The 19,624-nt window shown below is 40.7% G+C and overlaps 1 protein-coding gene across 4 annotated transcripts in view; it reads right to left on the reverse strand.

The window, feature by feature from the left end:
- LOC144688402 (casein kinase II subunit alpha) overlaps positions 1-19,624 on the reverse strand; it is an 82,907-nt gene that overhangs the window by 45,795 nt on the left and 17,488 nt on the right. The window contains exons 2-4 of one of the 4 annotated variants that reach the window (XM_078554891.1): positions 16,774-16,881; positions 16,457-16,666; positions 11,356-11,579 (exon numbers count right to left, since the gene is read on the reverse strand). The exons of 1 other annotated variant lie outside the window; for it this stretch is intronic. In XM_078554891.1, coding sequence (XP_078411017.1) covers positions 11,356-11,456 — 101 coding nt within the window. In that variant the 5' untranslated portion in view covers positions 11,457-11,579; positions 16,457-16,666; positions 16,774-16,881. The remainder of the gene's footprint in view (positions 1-11,355; positions 11,580-16,456; positions 16,667-16,773; positions 16,882-19,624) is intronic. 2 more of the 4 variants (XM_078554890.1, XM_078554889.1) reach the window with 2 other exon arrangements.

Genomic DNA, 19,624 nt, shown 5'->3' on the forward strand with positions numbered 1-19,624 from the left:
TTCTGATGTTAAGTTGGAGAAAGTTTTCAACCGATAACGAGCAAACAGTCAGAGAGCAGTGTAGTGGGATAGGCAACTGAAGTTAGTGGCATACTAAAAAAGATGAACTATATTACAACACTTCTTCACCCCAGTTATACCTTTACAGATATATACAGGTTAATAGGAATAATAAAAATTACAAAAGCTATCTTATACTCTCATGTTCACAGTAAGTGCACAGTCCATGCAAACCAATAGGTGACCTGTGGTCAGGCACCACACACTCTGAACTGTCGAGCTTCAAGCAAAACTGCAGTTTCGAAGAAACTGCCTCTCGACCTATGATACAAGATTGGAGGGATCCAGATCAGTCTGTCAAAGAAGGTAATTTAAGAAATTGTTCCAGTTTACAGCTTCATGCCTTTAGTAACCGCATAAATAGTGGCAGTAAACTCGACGTAACAAGTATACTCTTGGAACAATTCCAAAATGTACTATTTCATGATTTTCTACATCACTGTAACTGCCTATTATGTTACCTCATCAGTGCCCTCTTTCAGCTTGGCTCAGTGGATCGTACTGTGGAGCCAGAAGGTTCAAGGCACACTTCAGGGCTTCAGCACATAATCTAGGTGGCAGTACAATGCAGTACTGAAGGAATGCTGCCTAGTCAGAGGCATTATTTTCTGGTAAGACATTAAATTATGACCCCGTCAGCTCGTTCAGATAGACAAACAATCCAATGACACTTTTGAGTGCTGATATCCTGGCCAGAATTTGTTAATCAACTGGGCATTTATCTGACTGCCATTTGTGGGACCTTGTTGTGAGCTGTTTTCCTACAAAACACTGACTATACTTTTAATTCAGAGACTGCAAAATACTTTGGGACATGATGACATGAATGACACTCTAAAAATCAAGTCCTTTTACTTCTTTCACAACCTTCATTGTAATTTCTCTGCTTCCCAATTTGGTATCAGTGAATTTCTGCAAATGCAGACAACTTATGTACGTAATCATTTAATGTTTTCATAAGAATTTTACAGCATGCAACTGGTGACCTGGTTGAATTTATGAAATAAGTGTCTCATCTTCATTTTATGCAAACAAACCTTTGTCATGACAAGCTGCAATTTATGCTCGAGTCATGAGCCTTGGGTCGCTTTCACGACCCTATAGTCACTGTTCAAATCTAAGTTGTTAGTTATACTCCTGATAGCCAGTAGAACAAAGAAACCAGGGCCAATCTTTACTTGGAATAGATTTATTTAGAGTGAAAGATTACAGGTACATATCTACTGACTCCACCCTACTCTACTCCTGTGCCGTAAGTGTCTCCTTATATGTAGCCAAGTAACCATCCAATCAATACACTCCATTTGTGTGTACTTTTTTTTATTCATTCACAGGATGTGGGCTTCGCTGGCTGGGCCAGCATTTATTGCCCATCCTTAGTTGCCCTTGAGGTGGTGGTGGTGAGCTGCCTTCTTGAACCACTGCAGTCCCTGTGGTGTAGGTACACCCACAGTGCTGTTAGGAAGGGAGTTCCAGGATTTTGACCCAGCAACAGTGAAGGAACGGCCAAATATTTCCAAGTCAGGATGGTGAGTGGCTTGGACGGGAACTTCCAGGTGGTGGTGTTCCCATGCATCTGCTGCCTTTGTCCTTCAAGATGGTAGTGGTCATGGTTTGGAAGGTGCTGTCGAAGGAGCCTTGGTGAATTCCTGCAGTGCATCTTGTAGATGGTACACACTGCTGCTACTGTGCGTCAGTGATGGAGGGAGTGAATGTTTGTGGATGTGGTGCCAATCAAGCGGGCTGTTTTGTCCTGGACGGTGTCAAGCTTCTTGAGTGTTGTGGGAGCTGCACTCATCCAGGCAAGTGGGGAGTATTCCATCACACTCCTGACTTGTGCCTTGTAGATGATGGACAGGCTTTGGGGAGTCAGGAGATGAGTTACACGTCACACGATTCCTAGCCTCTGACCTGTTCTTGTAGCCACAATCTGAGTGTTGCAAGGTTTTTTTAAAATGCATAAGATCAGTAGCAAGACCTGGGACTATAGTTAACAGTGAGATGTTCTGGGAGCAGAACATATTCTGATTCATTGCTACTCTGCTCTATTCCTCCAGTGCTGATATTTAAACAGCAATTTTCTTGCTGACTCCTGCTGCTGATTATGAGGTGTTTAAAGGCTAGTGGTGTGTTTAAAGGCCAATTCTCTCTTCTGACTTAAAAATATAAATGGCTGCCTCACAATTCCTCAAAATGCTTCAGTCATTGATAACTGACAGCACATTTTCAACCATTAATTGCCACTCAAACTGTATTTGGCTTTAAGCAGCTCAGATTTGCCCCATTCTACTGTGACAAATTCAATGCTATAAAATTGTCCAAGATCTTCCTGCATGTGGAAGCATGGCATTGTATGAATTGGAGGGCACTGAACCAGTCAAACTTCCACTGGCAAATTAATTTGTATATGCGCTGGTGCATCGCATGGTTAATTAAAAGCTCTTCAGAAGCATAATGCTTATGAACATGAAATGGCTGTGGTGTCCCAAGAAGGGTTTTATTAGACTTCTGATCACTGTTGAGCAACACTATTAAATCTAAACTTAGCTATTGAAGTTTAGGAGTGGAATCCCATGTTGTTTCAATTGGATATCAATAAGGCCACAAGAATTGCCCTTTGCACATCTATACATTCTGTACTCTTAGCATTGCAACTTTGAAATTATGGACTGTCCAGGTCAATGCACCCCAAGCATGAGTCTGCATATTGTCGACCAAATGCTATTTTATCAGCAAAGCCTCAGCCATTACTCACCACCGGCAAAACTTGACAGCATATTGATGACTGCGATATTTTTCCTTTAAGTCAGAAATGGTGGATTTTCATGTAAAATGATACACCTTCCTAGCCAGTAAATAATGTAATAATTAGGCAAATGTTTCATAAACATCTAGAAAGCTTCCTTGATTCCCATTTAGCCGTGTTTGATAAGAAATATGTAAATTAACTTGCTTGGAACATTGCAGTATATTCGGTCCAAAATTAAATGAATTATCTCTTTTATTTAATTTGGTTGAACAAAAATCTGTAAATTAACATTTTTTTCATCTCTCTACCATTAATGTTGCTCTTCGCAATTCAGGAACTGAAAGTCTGTTTCCATGATAGTTCAGAAGCTGAAAAACATACATGTTGAAGCTGCAAAAAGGAAATTCAGTTTTTAACAAGGACAATAACAGCCAGTGTTCAAGACAGTCACTTATCAATGTTTGAACACTTTTTAGCCCCTATTTTACAGCTGTGTGCTCCACTCATGAACACATTGGCACATAATTGCTTCACAGTCACTCATCAAGAAAAAACAAGCTTGTATCTACAGCACACCTAGCTGTGTTTCCCTGAAGACCCAAAGCACTTCACATCCAATGAAACCCTCTTGAACAGTAGTTAGGCAACCTATTTCCTCATAGCAAGGACCTACAAACAGTGATTGAGATAGACAAGATGATGTTTGAGGAAGAAACTTTGGCCAGGTCACTGGCATAACTCCTATTTTTCAAACAGTGTAATGGGATTTTTTTTTAACATCAGAGCAACAGGTATACAGACATTGGTTTAATGTCTCTTCTGAAAGACAGTATTGCTAATAATTCAGCATTCGCTCAGTACTGCACTTCAGCATCATCCTTGATTATGGATTCAAGTTCAAAACCGTCTGATGTGGAGGTGAGCAAGCTAGCAAATGAGGCAACCATATCTTCAGTCTCAGTAGGTTGCAAAAATGGTAATGATGGCCTTGTCCCTGCAATTTTCCCACTCTGCTGCTCTCTCCCCAATAAACTGATCGAGAAGGACAGACTAAGTAAGGTGCGGTACACAGCCAGAATAAACCGTTTTTAGAAACAAGAGCTACCTGTAATGGATTCCAAAGCAAACTTGTGTGGCTTAGCACTGGTGACACTATGGATGCAGAAAGGAAATCCTCATTACCCAATTTATGCGTTATAGGGTGCACAATCAAGGCCACAGAGGCAATGAATGTGAAACATGAAATGTTTTTGTTTCTGACAATCTATTTTACATAGGTATTCGCCTTTTGCTATTTTATAATTTGACAGATAAATTTATATCATTTTAAAATGGTTATAAATTGAGGTGTGCATTAATTTTGTGCAAGCATAACAGTATTCAGAGCCTATAATGGGATAACATGCTGTGATGTCACATGAAGTGCCTTGCTTGGGTTTCTTGCTTAGCTGAAGTGTGAATGAAAAGTATAAAGAGGAAAGCTGGGAGCATGCACAGTCAGGCTGACAGAAAGGCATCAGGAGACAATAATGTGTAAGATAGGCAGAACACAAGAATAGTACCGATGATAAAAGACAAAAAGAAACACCTAATCATCTTTAAGAACACCTAAATCATCTTTTAAGCAGACAATGGTTATTTAAACAAAAACTTAAAATAGCATTGCATAGGCAAAGCCTTCCACAGGACCATGGTTTAGCACCAGTACAATTTACTCGCTCTCGTATTCCTTTCTTAAGGAAAAACAAATTAGACCTGTTGGAATTGGGGGTTTAAGAATCAATTAACCATTTAATCCCGTATTCTCAAATTCCGAAATGATTCAAATCGATCACCCTTATTAGTGACAGTGGTTATATTTTATTCAGTATAAAAAAAGATTTGGCATGCTGAGCAGTATATCAAAGCACAACAACATTATCATTACATCATCACACGCTGTGTAGAAACGCGATCTCCATATAAGTAAGCCCTGGTCGTGCCTCAGGTACCCCAACAAAAGATAAGGTTGCAGCATTTGCAACCATCTTCAGCCAGAAGTGCCAAGTGGATAATCCATCTCGGCCTCCACTGGTGGTCCCTAACACCACAAAAGCCAGTCTTCAGCGATTCGATTCACTCCACGTGAAATCAAGAGACAGCTGAAAGCGCTGGACACTGCAAAAGCTATGGGTCCTGACAATACTCCAGCAATAGTACTGAAGGCCTGTGCTCCAGAACTTGCCGCACCCCTAACCAAGCTGTTCCACTACAGCTACAACACTGGCGTCTACCTGGCAAAGTGGAAAATTGCCTCGGTATGTCCTGTACATAAGAAGCGGGACAAATCCAACCTGGCCAATTACCAGCCCACCAGTCTACCCTCAATCACCAGTAAAGTGATGGAATAGGTCACCAACAGTGCTACCAAGCGGCACTTGCTTAGCAATAACCTGCTCACTGGTACTCAGTTCAGGTTCCGCCAGGGCCACTCAGCTCCTGGACTCATTACAGCCTTTGTTCAAACATGGACAAAAGAGCTGAACTCCCGAGGCGAGGTGAGAGTCACTGCCCTTGACATCAAGGCAGCATTTGACCGAGTGCAGCATCAGGGAGCCCTAGCAAAACTGGGGTCAAGGGGAATCGGGGGAAAACTCTCCACTGGTTGGAGTCATATCAAAGGAAGGTGGTTGCGGTTGTTCGAGGACACTTATCTCAGTTCCAGGACATCACTGCAGGAGTTCCTCAGGGTAGTGTCCAACGTCCAACCATCTTCAACTGCTTCATCAATGACCTTCCTTCCATCATAAGGTCAGGAGTAGGGATGTTCGCTGACGATTGCACAATGTTCCGCACCATTCGTGACTCCTCAGATACTGACGCAGTCCATGTCCAAATACAGCAAGACCTGGACAATATCCAGGCTTGGGCTGACAAGTGGCAAGTAACATTCACGCCACACAAGTGCCATGCAATGACCATCTGCAACAAGAGATAATCTAACCATTGCCTCTTGACATTCAATGGCATTACCATCACTGAATCCCACTATCAACATCCTGGGGGTTACCACTGACCAGAAACTAAACTGGACCAACCATATAAATACTGTGGCTACAAGAGCAGGTCAGAGGCTAGAAATCCTGCAACAAGTAACTCACCTCCTGATTTCCCAAAGCCTGTCCACCATCTTGAAGGCACAAGTCAGGAGCGTGATGGAATACTCTCCACTTGCCTGGATGAGTGCAGCTCCAACAACACTCAAGAAGCTTTATGCCATGTGAAGAAGAGTTTGCAGACGGATATAGATAAGTTGAGTGGGTGGGCAAAAATCTGGCAGATGTGGTATAATGTGGGAAAATGTGAAGTTGCTCACTTTGGCAGGAAGAATAAAAAAACCAGAGTATTACTTAAACGGAGAATGACTGCAGAATTCCAAGGTGCAGATGGAATGAGGTGCTCTCGTCACAAAAAGTTAGTACGCAGGTACAACATGTAATCAAGGAGGCTAATGGAAGGCCAATGGAATGTTACCATTTATCACAAGAGGAATTGAACATAAAAGTAAGGAGGTTATGCTTCGGTTATACAGGGCATTGGTGGGACTGCATCACGAATACTGTGTGCAGTTTTGATCTCCTTAATTAAGGAATGATGTAAATGCAGTGGAGGCAATTCAGTTTGTTTACTTGTCTTATGAGGGAGGATAGGCTGGACAGGCTGGGCCTGGTTCCACTGGAGTTTAGAAGACTGAAGAGTGACTTGATTGAAGTATATAAGATGCTGAATGGTCTTAATAAGGTGTACGTGGAAACGATGTTTCCTCTTGTGGATGAGTCCAGAACTAGGAGGCACTGTTTTAAAATTAGGGGTCGCCCTTATAGGACAGAGATGAGAATTTTTTTCTCTGAGGTTTGTGCGACTTTGGAATGCAGTCTCAGGAGGCGGGGTCACTGAATATTTTTAAGGCAGAGGTAGACTGATTCCCTTGCCTAACAAGAATCTAAGGTGATCCGGGGGTAGATGGAAATGTGGAACTCATAACAGAAAAAGATCAGCCATGATCTTATTGAATGGCGGAGCAAGTTCAAGAGGCCGAATGCTCTTATTTCGTATGCTCATATGTACCATCCAGGACAAAGCAGCCCGTTTGTTTGGCACCATCCACAAACCTTCACTCCCTCCGCCACCGACGCACATTAGCAGCAGTGTGTACCATCTACAAGATGTACTGCAGGAATTCACCAAGCCTCCTTAGACAGCACCTTTCAAACCCATGAATACTACCATCTAGAAGGACAAGGGCAGCAGGCAGATGGGAACACTACCACTTAGATATTCCCCTCCAAGCCACTCAGCATCCTGACTTGGAACTGTCGCTGGGTCAAAACCCTGGCACTCCCTTCCTAATAGCACTGGGCTTCAGCGGTTCAAGAAGACAGCTCACCATCACCTTCTCAAGGGCAATTAGGGATGCGCAATAAATGGTGGCCTAGCCCGCGATGCCCACATCCCATCAACGAATTTTTAAAAAATTAAAAATCATCGCATCAGTCAACGCAATATGCCAAACCTCTAAAATTTCTGTGCTTAGGAAATCTGTTCTTTTACTTTCTTCATACAACAAAGTCTAAGGAGACCAATGTAATCCAATTACTACCTTGCTATGTTTGAACGTTCCAATTACAAAAGATGAGCTATCTGTGCCTCCCCGAGCCTGGTCAATCTCTCAAGGACTTGGCCTTGTCACACTCAGACTCTTATCAGCTTGCAAATGTTTCAATGCCATGTGTGAAAAACATGGCGACCTTGGCACCTAGGTCTCTTGTTTCCTCTGCCCTCAATCTGGGTCACTGGAATTCTGTTTAGGTTTTTATTTTTAATTCTTACACAGCACTCTGCTGTATTTCTGCTAAAGTTCATAAAGTTCAGGTTTTAGTGATTTGGTCAATGAAGGCCCAAACCATCAAATCAACTTTCAGTCGTTTTACCCAGAATGCACCACAAACTGGATTAAAAATATAGTTCCATGTAACAATGAAATTCATGTGTGCAGCCAATCATAGTGTTTAAGTTAACTCTAATAGGCAAGAAAACCTGAAGTAGGAATTCCCCAGTATTCTTAAAGATTCAGGTTGCTGGTGGTACACAAGATACTCAGAAGTTGTTCAGTCTATAATAGCAATGACTGTAAACCAGAAAAAAATAAACCTCATCAAATCTTGATGCATGCAAAACCAAAAGCAATTAGGACACAACACTTTCATCAGAGGAAAACAAGAAGTTAAAATGCAGGATGCAACATTCTGACTCCTACACTTACACTTTTCAACAGATTCCAAGGATAAACCTGAGCTGAACAATGAATTTGTACAATAGTGTGTCACAGAAGTAGATTTAAATGGAGAAGCTGAGGGGATAATTTTTGTATCACCAATGAACATTATTCAATGGACAAGTCATTGTCCACTGCACCTTGGTCTCTACAGTCACTATAAGATGCAGACTTGCAAGAGGTAATTTAACTTCTGATGACTCTTCCTCCTTTCACTGCTGCACCTTTCTACCCCTTAAAAGGGAACAGCAGGTTTGTGGACTCCATCATTCAATGAACAGCAGACACAAATTTACATACTATTTCTATCAACATCAATTGAGTTTAATCAATCCATGCTTTGTGCTGTATCCCAGTTTCGTCCAGTAGAACGTTAAAGCAACACAAAAAAATTAGAAAAAGAAAACTCATCCAAATAACCACCCAAAATCAGTAAACATTTCTTTATTAATTTAGGAAACCATAAACCCCTACAGAATAGCTCATGGTTCTGCTCTGGGGACAACCAGTTACTTTTCCAAGAAAAACATTGCATGCCAATTGCCACACAACTTTACTACAGTCATTCATTCATTTAAATGAATAAGGGAATTAACTTCTAAGCTAGTTCAGGAACACTGTACAAGCCAATTCATTTTGCTATAAGTAGTTAGCCTATATTGGCTGATTTCTGTTAACAAGTGTACCCCTAACATCTGCAGACAACTTATTTGGCAAGGCTCCAATGGCATTTGATCTACTAAAAAAAAGTCAACATGGGTAAGTTGACTACGGGTAAGAAATTGAGCAATCATGCATCTGAGAGTTAGGATAAAACTCAGCTGGCAGGCCAAAATAAGATGCTTTAATTATGAGTATGTATAGTATTTGCTGAACCCTTTAGTAAAGGTATGGTATCAATTAACAAAATATTTGAAGGACAAATATAAAATTTAAAACAGATCACATTCCAGAAAAAAGATTTCCCTTACCAATTCAATTAACATTCCAATTTATTTCAACAGAATGGACTAAACCAAACTCCCAAAAGTGAAAGCATGCATGGAACAAGGCTGCTCCATAAATCATATTTACTTTTTGACAGTTCTCCAAGTAAACTTCCAAGTTTCTGAAGCATTCAAATACACCAAATGCAACACATTGTGAAGCACGTGTTTCAACATCTGTGGAAACCTCCCTTAGCAAAAATAAAATGCCTCCAGAAGAGACCAAGAAATCAACTGGTTCTCGAAGGTTAAAAATAAACTACAATAATTTCAAGTGTTAATTATCTCAGCTGTTAACTTTCTTATGACTGAGTCAAAAGGTTTTGGGTTTAAGTGTTGCAAACTCTGCACTCTTCAAAAACTTGTAGTTGAGAGAAATCCCTTTAATTCCAAAGCAAAACTAAAATAATTATGGAAAGGGGTAATTGGATTTCCTGCTTATGACATCAATTCTGAGAAGTTAAGACTTTGGCTGAGGTTGCTATAGGGGTGAAAGCTAAAAAAGGCCAATAGAAGCTAACTGGAGGAGTGTCATGTTTCAGCTTGTTGTGCTGCAGCAGGACACAGTTACAGAACTCTTGGTGTGTTCAGGAGCAGGTAAAGCTCTCTACAAACAGGTCAGTCTTCTGTCTGCCAGTAAGAAAAATGGAATTCCAGAAGCTCTTGGAGAAATAATGTATGAGCAAGCTAGAAGGGACTGAAACCTAAAGGCGGTGTGAATAGCTCAGGCATGCTAAAGAGCTGAGTGTTCATATTAGAGGACCAAACCGTGAACAGGATGTTGTTGGTTGGTTGATTGAAAAGGAACTCTGGAAAGCTATGCCATCAGGACTGATGTGACCCGAGTGGGAGAGGGTTAATAGACATGTACCTTGTCAGTTTATTCGAGGAGCTCGGATAGAATGCAGTTGCCGGTGAAAGCGACTCGAGGGCCAAATCAACTGAGTGGGAAAAGTGAGAGATCCTATATACTGGAGGTCAAGTTGGAAAGACTGTGAGATTGCACACGGTGCCACATTTCTATGGTGAGTGATACGAGTGCTTGCAATTTCATGGGATGTTTCTTTGTTGTACTGATTTTTAAAGTGAAATTCATCTTTTTGGGTGAAATACCATTTATCTTTTAGCGCATACCTAATTTTGAGTTGATTTTGAGTTTGACTGTCACAGTAGAAGTTTTAAAAGTGAAATCTTGTCCAGTGATTACTTTTGGAGTTGTTTGGAGATTCCTTTCTTTTCAGGTTATTGGTCTCCCTGGGGATTGTAACATAGGCTATACTTCAGGACCTCAACACTAAGTCTAGGGTAACACTACAGTACAATACTGAAGGAATGTTGCATCATCTGAGGAGCCATGTTTCAAATGAGATGTTACACAGCATGTTCAAGATTTTTTATTCCTGTATGGGGTGTGGGGATCACTGACAATGCTAGCATTTGTTGTCCATCCCTAATTGCTCTTGAGAAGGTAGTGTTGAATTGCTGCAGTTGGCATGGTGTATGTGCATCCACAATGCTTTTAGGTAGGAAGTTCCAGGCTTTTGATCCAATGACGCTGAAGGAACAGCGATACAGGTCCAAGTCGGGATAGAGAGAGACTTGAAGGGAAACCTGAAGGTGATGGTGTTCCCATGAGCCTGTTTGCCCTCGTTCTTCCAGGCAGAAGTCACAGGTTTGGAATATGCTGCCGAAAAAGCCTTGGCAAGCTGCTGTGGTGCGCCTTGTAACCACTGCAGCCACAGTGCGCTGGTGGTGGAGGGAGTCAATGTTTAAGGTGTTGCATGTAGTGCCAACCAAGAAGGTGCCTTTGTCCTGGATGATGTACAGTTTCTTGAATGTTGTTGGAGCTGCACTTATCCAGGGAAGTGCAGAGTATTCCATCACACTTCCTGACTTGTGTCTTATAGATGGTGGACAGGCTTTGGAGAGTTAGGAGGTGAGTAACTGACATGGACACAAAAAATCCCATAGCACTCAGGGAGCTCTTTTAGTAGCCTGGCCAACATGAATTCCCTTAACCTACACCATCAACACAGATTATCTGGTACTTATCTCACATGCTTACTGTGCACAAATTGGCTAGATATTTGCCTGTAAAATAACAGTGATTACACCAAAAGTAATCTATGAATTGTAAAGCATTTTGGAATGTACCATGATCACAAATACTCTATATAAATGCAAATTATTTTTTACATTTGCTGTTGGTTATTCAAACAAAATAATCTGATCTAAAATGAACTTACCCCCATTCCACCACATGAGATTCGTAATCCCAGTATTCCCTTGGTTTGTGTGTGTTTACATCAGTGTAAACTCTGGCCCTGCTTGGCACAGGTCCTGCCATGTCTAATAGGAGGCCAGAGGCGAGCTCAGAAGCAGATGTTAAGTGGTTCAGCAGCTAGGGGCAGGTAATTATCTTCGGTTCTGACAATCAGCGGAGCGGGAAGGGTCTCTCTTTTAGTTCACTCTGTTAGGAAGAGCACAAATGTGATAACTATTATTTTGACAAAACCAAAAGATGCCCCAGAAAAGGCCAACTTATTGATGCATATTATATCCATGCCTCAAGACTCAACTACCTAAAGCTACCCCAATAGACACTGAAAACACAAGCTGAAACATTCAAAGTTTCAAAGCAATCAGTGAAATAAAGGAAAGAGGTAAAAATATCACTTAACAGGGTTATGGATACAGTGCAACCTATTACAGCTACCTATAAGATTGAATTTACTGGCCACAGTACACTTGCAGTTTATGTAGTTGCCTGTTTAGTACTGTATTAAAGAAAATCCTACTCTCGTGAACTTTGATAATGATGTAAACTTTCAAGGCTCCTGGAAGTACTGCAAAAACTTTTGACAGTTATAAAACCATTGAATGTGTTCAAAACTACATCAACTTAGTGTCTGATGGCATGAGTTTGAATCCCTGAATGGCGACAGTACTTAGACTCCATTCAGTTTCCTGAGTTCCAATTAGAATATAGTAGAAACCAATACAAAACAGCTTTAAGACATGGCTTTAATGCAGAGTACGCAGGAACTCTTTTATGGAGGAAACCTCACACTGCATTAGGCTCATTTAGACCAATGAAAAATTATTACAATTATCAACCCGCAAGCAGAGGTTAGACTGTACAAAGTTAAAACTTTAATGTCTGCTTTCTTTGATGGGAGATGCTAAAATCATAACAGGCAGATTTCAAAGGAATAGAGTTCTTATTCCTCAAATAAGATGTAAACCTACCTTTTTCCAACTCGGGAGGAAACAGTTCCCAACTAAACTTTCATATTCAAGGATTACAAACAAGTCACAAGGCTAGACTTGACAAAATTTGTATTTACATTCCAAGGCTAATTTTTATACACGGACAGCTTTATGTAGCTTTTTCCAGAGTGAGAAGTTTTGATTATGTTAAGTCTTTGGTGAAAGAATAACTCATACTGTTGCAATAAAGATATTAACTTGGCTGCAAATGTTTTGCGATCTCTGTTTAACATTAGAAAATGAATATGGCATGACAGTCTGAGAAATTGGAACTCAGTCCTACCTGAAACAGCCACTCTATATTTCATACATGCCATAAGTTATGAATGAAGTTTTCTTGAAAATTTCACTGTGTCAATTTTGTTTCAAGCAACTGCTTGAGATGCCACACCACATTCAAGTACAGGAATAGAATTTTGGTTCCCATATGTAGAATAGAATAGAAAATATTTTGCATCAGAAATACTTGGTTTTCTGAAAACATGTTTTGTAAGATCTAAAAAAAGCCCAGCTAAGATAGGAGTCAAAAATGAATGAAATGGAAGAGTTTCTAGACCCTGTGCAGAATAACTAGTGAATAAATGGGAAATATAATCTTTGGAATTCCAACAAATCAGTTCACAATTAAGAATGTCAAAAACAATTTAAATACCTAGTATCGTACAGCCTTCCCCCAACAATGTTATTTGAGCACCAAGCAAGAAGCATGTGGGAAGAGATACAAGTAGGAAAGACATAAACAATAGGTAATGGAATCATAAATTGACATTGTGTCTGTGTTGGCTCTTTAAAAGAGCTATGCAATTAGTCCCCATAACCCTGCAAATCTCTCCTTTTCAAGTATATGGCAAATTTCTTCTTGAATGATGTTACTGAACCTGCAATTCGGATCATTATAACTCGTTGCACTGAAAAAATTGTCATCTCCCCGTTTTACTAATTATCTTAAATGTGTCCAGAGGCCACAGCTGGAGTACTGTGTGCAGTTCTGGTCGCCACATTATAGGAAGGATGGGATTGCACTGGAGGGGGTGCAGAAGAGATTCACCAGGATGTTGCCTGGGATGAAACATTTAAGTTATGAAGAGAGGTTGGATAGACTTGGGTTGTTTTCGTTGGAGCAGAGAAGACTAAGGGGCGGCCTGGTCGATGTGTACAAGATTCTGAGGGGCATGGACAGGGTGGATAGGGAGCAGCTGTTCCCCTTAGTTGAAGGGTCAGTCACAAAGGGGCATAAGTTCAAGGTGAGGGGCAGGAGGTTTAGCAGGAATGTGAGGAAAAACTCTTTTACCCAGAGGGTGGTGACGGTCTGGAATGCACTGCCTGGGAGGGTGGTGAAGGTGGGTTGCCTCACATCCTTTAAAAAGTACCTGGATGAGCACTTGGCACGTCATAACATTCAAGGCTATGGGCCAAGTGCTGGTAAATAGGATTAGGTAGGTAGGTCAGGTGTTTCTCACATGTTGGTGCCGACTCGATGGGCTGAAGGGCCTCTTCTGCACTGTGATTCTGTGATTCTGATTCTGTGTCCTCTGGTTACCAATTCATCAACCAGGAAAAACAGCTTCTCCTTATTTACTCTATCAAGATCCCTCAATTTTGAAAGTCTATTAAATTTCTCCGTGACCTTCCCTACTCCAAGAACAATCCCAGTTTCTACAGTTTTTCTTTACATAACTAATGTACTTCATTCCTGGCATTATTCTGGTAATCTCCTCTGCACCCTCTCCAAGTCCTTAATTAAATTGCAGATGTTTGTTGCCTATAATTGGACATAATGGCCCAGGTCTTCCAGGCTCTGGATTGTCAGAGACCAGGCATACCCAGCAAGATGCTCTTTAGGATCCCTTGGAAGTCTCAACTCACTGATTCCATGGGATTGGCCCGGAAAATCCCCTGCTCCCCAGGACTCTCCGAAAAAGTCTCCAACTCTGAGTTAGAGTCTTCAGAAATTTCTGACTTAATTACCTGAATAGTTACCCAAGAAATGTTAGATTGATAAATCCTAGTCTTGCTCCTAAGGTAACTATATAACTGACCGCCTGCACCCCGCCACCACAACCTCTGACTACCCTCCACCACCCGACTGTCCCCCTGAACCCTGACACAAGCCAACTAGCTCCCACCACCCCACTCTCCCCCAGCCCAACATTACCATCCTACCCAACTGCCACCCTACCTGCCTTACCCACTTACCTCACCCACCCTACCCCCTTACTCATTACCCTAACCCACCCTACAACACGCATTCTCTAACACACCGAAAAGCTGTTTAAATGTCCCAAAGCTTTTCAGTGTGTCACTGAACACGTACCATAAACAGGGACGTGGCTCCTACGCGGATTCCCTTCACTGATGTCTCCGAGGTTTCCTGCGCTGACTGAGTACTGCATGATCCTTCATCAAAAGATTGGCCAGAAAAATCAGAGGAAGGTAAGTGGGTACTTTTTTGTCCAATCAGCGTCGGAAATAAGGGTTCCGTTCCTGCTTGGAAGATTTGGGCTAATATTCTAGGCGAAGGCCAATCAGTGATCTATAAAGGTTTGAGATTACTTCTGGGCTATTATGCTTCATGCCTCCATAGTACAACGATCCCAAATGCAATTTTAAAAAAAAAAAATGTCTCACCAACTTGCTGTACCACCTTCAAAAATTTTACATATCTGAACCCCAGATTTTTCTGGTCCTGGGAACAGGAGTAGGCCATTTAGTCCCTTGAGCCTGTTCCCCCACCATTCAATGAAATCATGCTTGATCTGTGGTGTAATTCTACATATAGCCACCTTTGCCCCATATCCCTTCATACCTTTGTTTAACAAAAGTTTATTAACTTCAAATTTAAAATTTACAATTGATCCAGCATTAATTGCCATTTGTAGCAGCGAGTTCCAAACTTCTGCCATCCTTTGTCTGTAGAAGCGTTTCCTAAGTTCACTCCTGAAAGGTCTGGTTCTAATTTTGGGATCATGTCCCCCTAATCCTAAACTCACCAACCCCAGCAGAAATAGTTTCTCTATCTGCTCCCTTTAATACCTTGAAGATAACTTTAATCACCCCATAATCTTCTAAATTCCCTAATTTGTGCAATCTCTCTTTGTAATTTAAGCCTTGGAGCCCAGGTATCATTCTGCTAAATCTATGCTGCACTCCTCCCAAGACCAAAATATCCTTCCTAAGGTGTGGTACCCAGAACTACTTTCAGTACTTACATATAAGCAAAACTTAGCTCTGCAGAAGAGTCATATGGACTCATAACGTTAACTCCGTTTCTCTCTCCACAAATGCTGTTAGACTTGCTGAGTTTTTCCAGCATTTTCTATTTTTGTCTCAGTACTTCCAGGTGGGTCTGACCAGGGTTTTGTACAGCTGAAGCTCCTGCGCAACCTATAAAACTCCTGCGCAACCTATAAAACTGTTCAATTGCAACAAAGCTTGAATTTAGGTATCCAATATTCCAATGCACTTTGCAGTACAGTAGTTAATTATTTGCCTTAGTGTACTTCCTCAAATGAAGACCTTTCACGTCTGCATATTGTTTTCTCACTGTTTAAACATCAACCCGGGAGGAAAAATTATGGTGCCAGAAAATCATGTTCTAGACATTTCTATGCAGATAACGGTAATGCGTCCAAATGCTGGCATCTCTGAAGCGTTGCTATGGAAATGCTAGCATACATTGGAAAGGTGCCTTCTGCAGATTAACCTTTTGAATACTGGAAGATCCGTGCAGCATTTAAAATGTTCACACTCATTGTCTAATCTTACACGCTTTAGCAGCTGGGGAAATATTTCTAGCTCTCTGGTTAATACATCCCCTAATTATGAAAAACGGGTTTCTCTGTTATTTCAGCTTTTTGAATATGCATCTAAAAATCTCACTGCAGAAAATATCCAGTGTTAGTCTACAAAATACAAGTTGTTCTAATCATGAAAAGAACTGCAGTGGAGTCAAATGTTCTTTGTGGCTCTGAGATGCAGTGCCAAGGCACCAGTTGTTGAGATGTTCAAAACTGATAGAGGAAATATCATCAAGGTGAAAGAAATACTTCAGAACAAAAGCCATACAAATGGGCTTACCCTCAAGAATTCGTCCAAAAATGGAGTACGCTTGTGAGTCATTAAAAAAAAAGTATTATGTTGTGGCTGGACTTTCAAATCAGAGTTGCCACCTTCGCTCCATTTCCAAAGCCAATGAAAAATGTTCTCACTAAGCCCCAAAGCCTGGTCACTGATGGCTGTGATGTCGGAAGCTGAAACTGGATGACAAGTCACATTTCAATGTCTAACCTGAAACATGACAAAAATAACACTCACCAATGCCGGCCGACTTGCGATAAATATAATTTTTTGCTTTTAACTTCTGAATTTTGGTTTTGTTCACAAAAACTACTCACATGGATATATTTTTCAAACAAATTCTCAGAAATAATGCTGTCTGTAGAAGCGTACCCCTAGAGTATCCTTTTACGCTGCAAGACTGATAGCTGACAAAGGCCACTGGTCTGAAAGCAAAATAGAAACAAAACATCTACCAACTGTATCTTCACAGACACACAGACAGAATTTTTTTTCACGAAGCAGGTTATGTTGACATTGCTCACAGACCACTCATCATTTCAATGGTGTGGTACTAATTTGTGCCATGTGGGCCAAGTTCAAAAGTTGTGACACTTAATTCTGCTGTTATTTTAATACCACTTTCTACTAGATAATGCTAAATCAAAATGCAAGTATAATGAAGACTGGGTGAGGAAAAGTGACTGTATGGGCTTCAATTTGAATAATAGTTGATTCTTGATAGGCCTCACTGTCAATTGTGAATTTGCTTGCTTCCAACACTGAAATATTCACAGAAGATACACCTGTTTACCAGAGCTTTACACTCTCTGTCAAGTGACCAAACAAGCTGAGGCAGGTAAGTACACTTGGATCATGACCAGGGGGAGACCATTTGCTGTTTTCATGCAAAAAAAACAGAAATACAGAATTACAATCCACAAAAAGAGCTAAAAAAAATCCTGAAATCCCATGAGCTGAAAATAAAATTTGAATGATTTAGTGGATATAAACTAGTAGCCCTAATTATAAATGGAAGGAATTAGAGAAATACAATACACATTACACTGGTAAAAAGCCAGGAAAGCCATGCAATTAAAACAGAATTTGACTTCTTCGTTGGCCATTAAACAGCATTCCAAACCATGGCGTATAATTGCATCGTGACCCAAAATTGAACTGTGATCTCAAAGTACATATGAGCCAGCCAACATCTGTGACTCAACTTTTACTTTAATTGAACAGTCTATACCTGCTGTCTGCATTCTCCTATTGGCACTGGGAGGCCAATTCAGAAAACGGAGAGCTCGTCTTCTAGCCATGCAAGAACAATTTTGCATTTGGCTGAAACAAACTTGGAAAACTCAAGCTAGGATTACTTTAGCAATTAAAATTAATATGAGGCTTGAAGAAAAAATATCTGATCTACAACAATGTACAACAATCAAGGAAATAAGACACTACAACCATATCCATAAATGGAACAGGCTTGCCTACATTTTATCATAGGCGTTCCATCTTACAATATTCCTCCATTCTTCTAAAGTGGTAGTCATGAAGGGTTAAAGCTGTCAAATTATCTACTCAAAACACTGCAAGGCATAACACACCTGTAGTCAATTTACAAAACTGGGCCAAGTGTAAGAAGACTGCAACTTTTAAATAAAAATAAACTTTGTACAGGATGTGGCCTACATTATATGTCACTTCCCTCTCACCACACACATGAATAGAATTGCTCAGGTGAAGATATTACAGATGGGGAATGGGGCAGTGAGAAATCGAGAATAAAAGGTAAATCCTATGCAGGAAGAGGTGAACCCAAGGCACTGTTGAAGAGATAAGTTTTAAAGTGCTTTTGAGTGGTTCAGCAAAATTCTAAAACTTGGCACAGTAATGGTGGATGAACTTGCCCTAATGTTGGGCAGAGTAGGTAGGGAACTGGCAGCAAACCAGAGTGAAAAGGGGATTTGGTCAAAACCAGAAGAATTTTTTTATGCAACAAGAGGTACTTGATGGACACGAGATTCAAAAGTAGCCTTCAAAAGGGAACTGGATAAATACTTGAAGTAGAAAAAATTGTAAGGATATTGGGAAAGAGTTGGAGATGACGCTAACTAGATTATTCTACAAAAGAGCTGGCACAGACTCGATGGGCTGAATGGCCTCCTTTTATGCTGTACTATTTTATGATTAACATTAAGGGGAAGTAAGCCATTCGGCCTTTCCAGCCTGCTCTGCCATTCAATTTGATCATGCCTGATCTTCAAACTCAGCCACATATTCCTACACTACCCCTATATCCTATGATTCCCTTATATCTATATAATAAACTATTGGTCTCTTTCTTGAGCATACTCAACGACAGAGCTTTCACAGCTCTTTGGGGTAGAGAATTCCAAAGGTTCACAACCATAGTGAAGAAATTTTTCACCTCAGTCCTATGGTAGACATGAAGAAGATTCAGGGATTGAGAATGACAGGAAGCAGTGCTTCTGATTTTTGCTTCCAAACTTGTTGCCCCTGGAGATGAGGCACGGTTTGACAAATTAACCTAGATGCTAAATATTTGGAAGTTATGTAACTGAGGGAAGGTTTTCTAGTAGGAACCAAAGGTTAAAGATCAGCAGGCAGTGCCAGGGATCACTTTTTCCTTCCCCCAACCTAAGAATTGCAGAGCAACCAGAAAGTCCCACCCAGTGAAAATCAGTAGAGAACTCAGATTAAACTGAAACTTTCCTGCTTTGCATCAGTACGACACTACAGTACATTGATAAACTGAACTACCAGAAAGACCAATAGTGGTGTTCTTATGAAGGATTGACTTAACAATATGCAGTATTTTCAGTATATTTCAACTGGCGGAGATGTGGTAACAGTGCACGTATGCAAAATATCAGTGAATACTTTTAAGACATGGTGCAACCACAATTAGGTATGAGACTAGCAGAATAAATTTAGATATGCCATACATATAGAGGCATCTGATGTCAGTTATTCAAACAATTTTGGGGCAACATTTGAAAAACATTCAAGAGTACATTTCACAGAATCACAGAATTGTTACAGCCGAGAAGGAGGCCATGTGGCCCATTGTGTGTGTACCGGCTCTCAATAGGAACAATCTATCTAGTGCCACTCCCCTGCCTTCTCTTTGCTGCCCTGCACATTGTTCCTTTTCAGATAACA

This window comes from Cetorhinus maximus, chromosome 13, assembly GCF_964194155.1.
Source record: "Cetorhinus maximus chromosome 13, sCetMax3.hap1.1, whole genome shotgun sequence".
Classification (NCBI taxonomy): domain Eukaryota; kingdom Metazoa; phylum Chordata; class Chondrichthyes; order Lamniformes; family Cetorhinidae; genus Cetorhinus; species Cetorhinus maximus.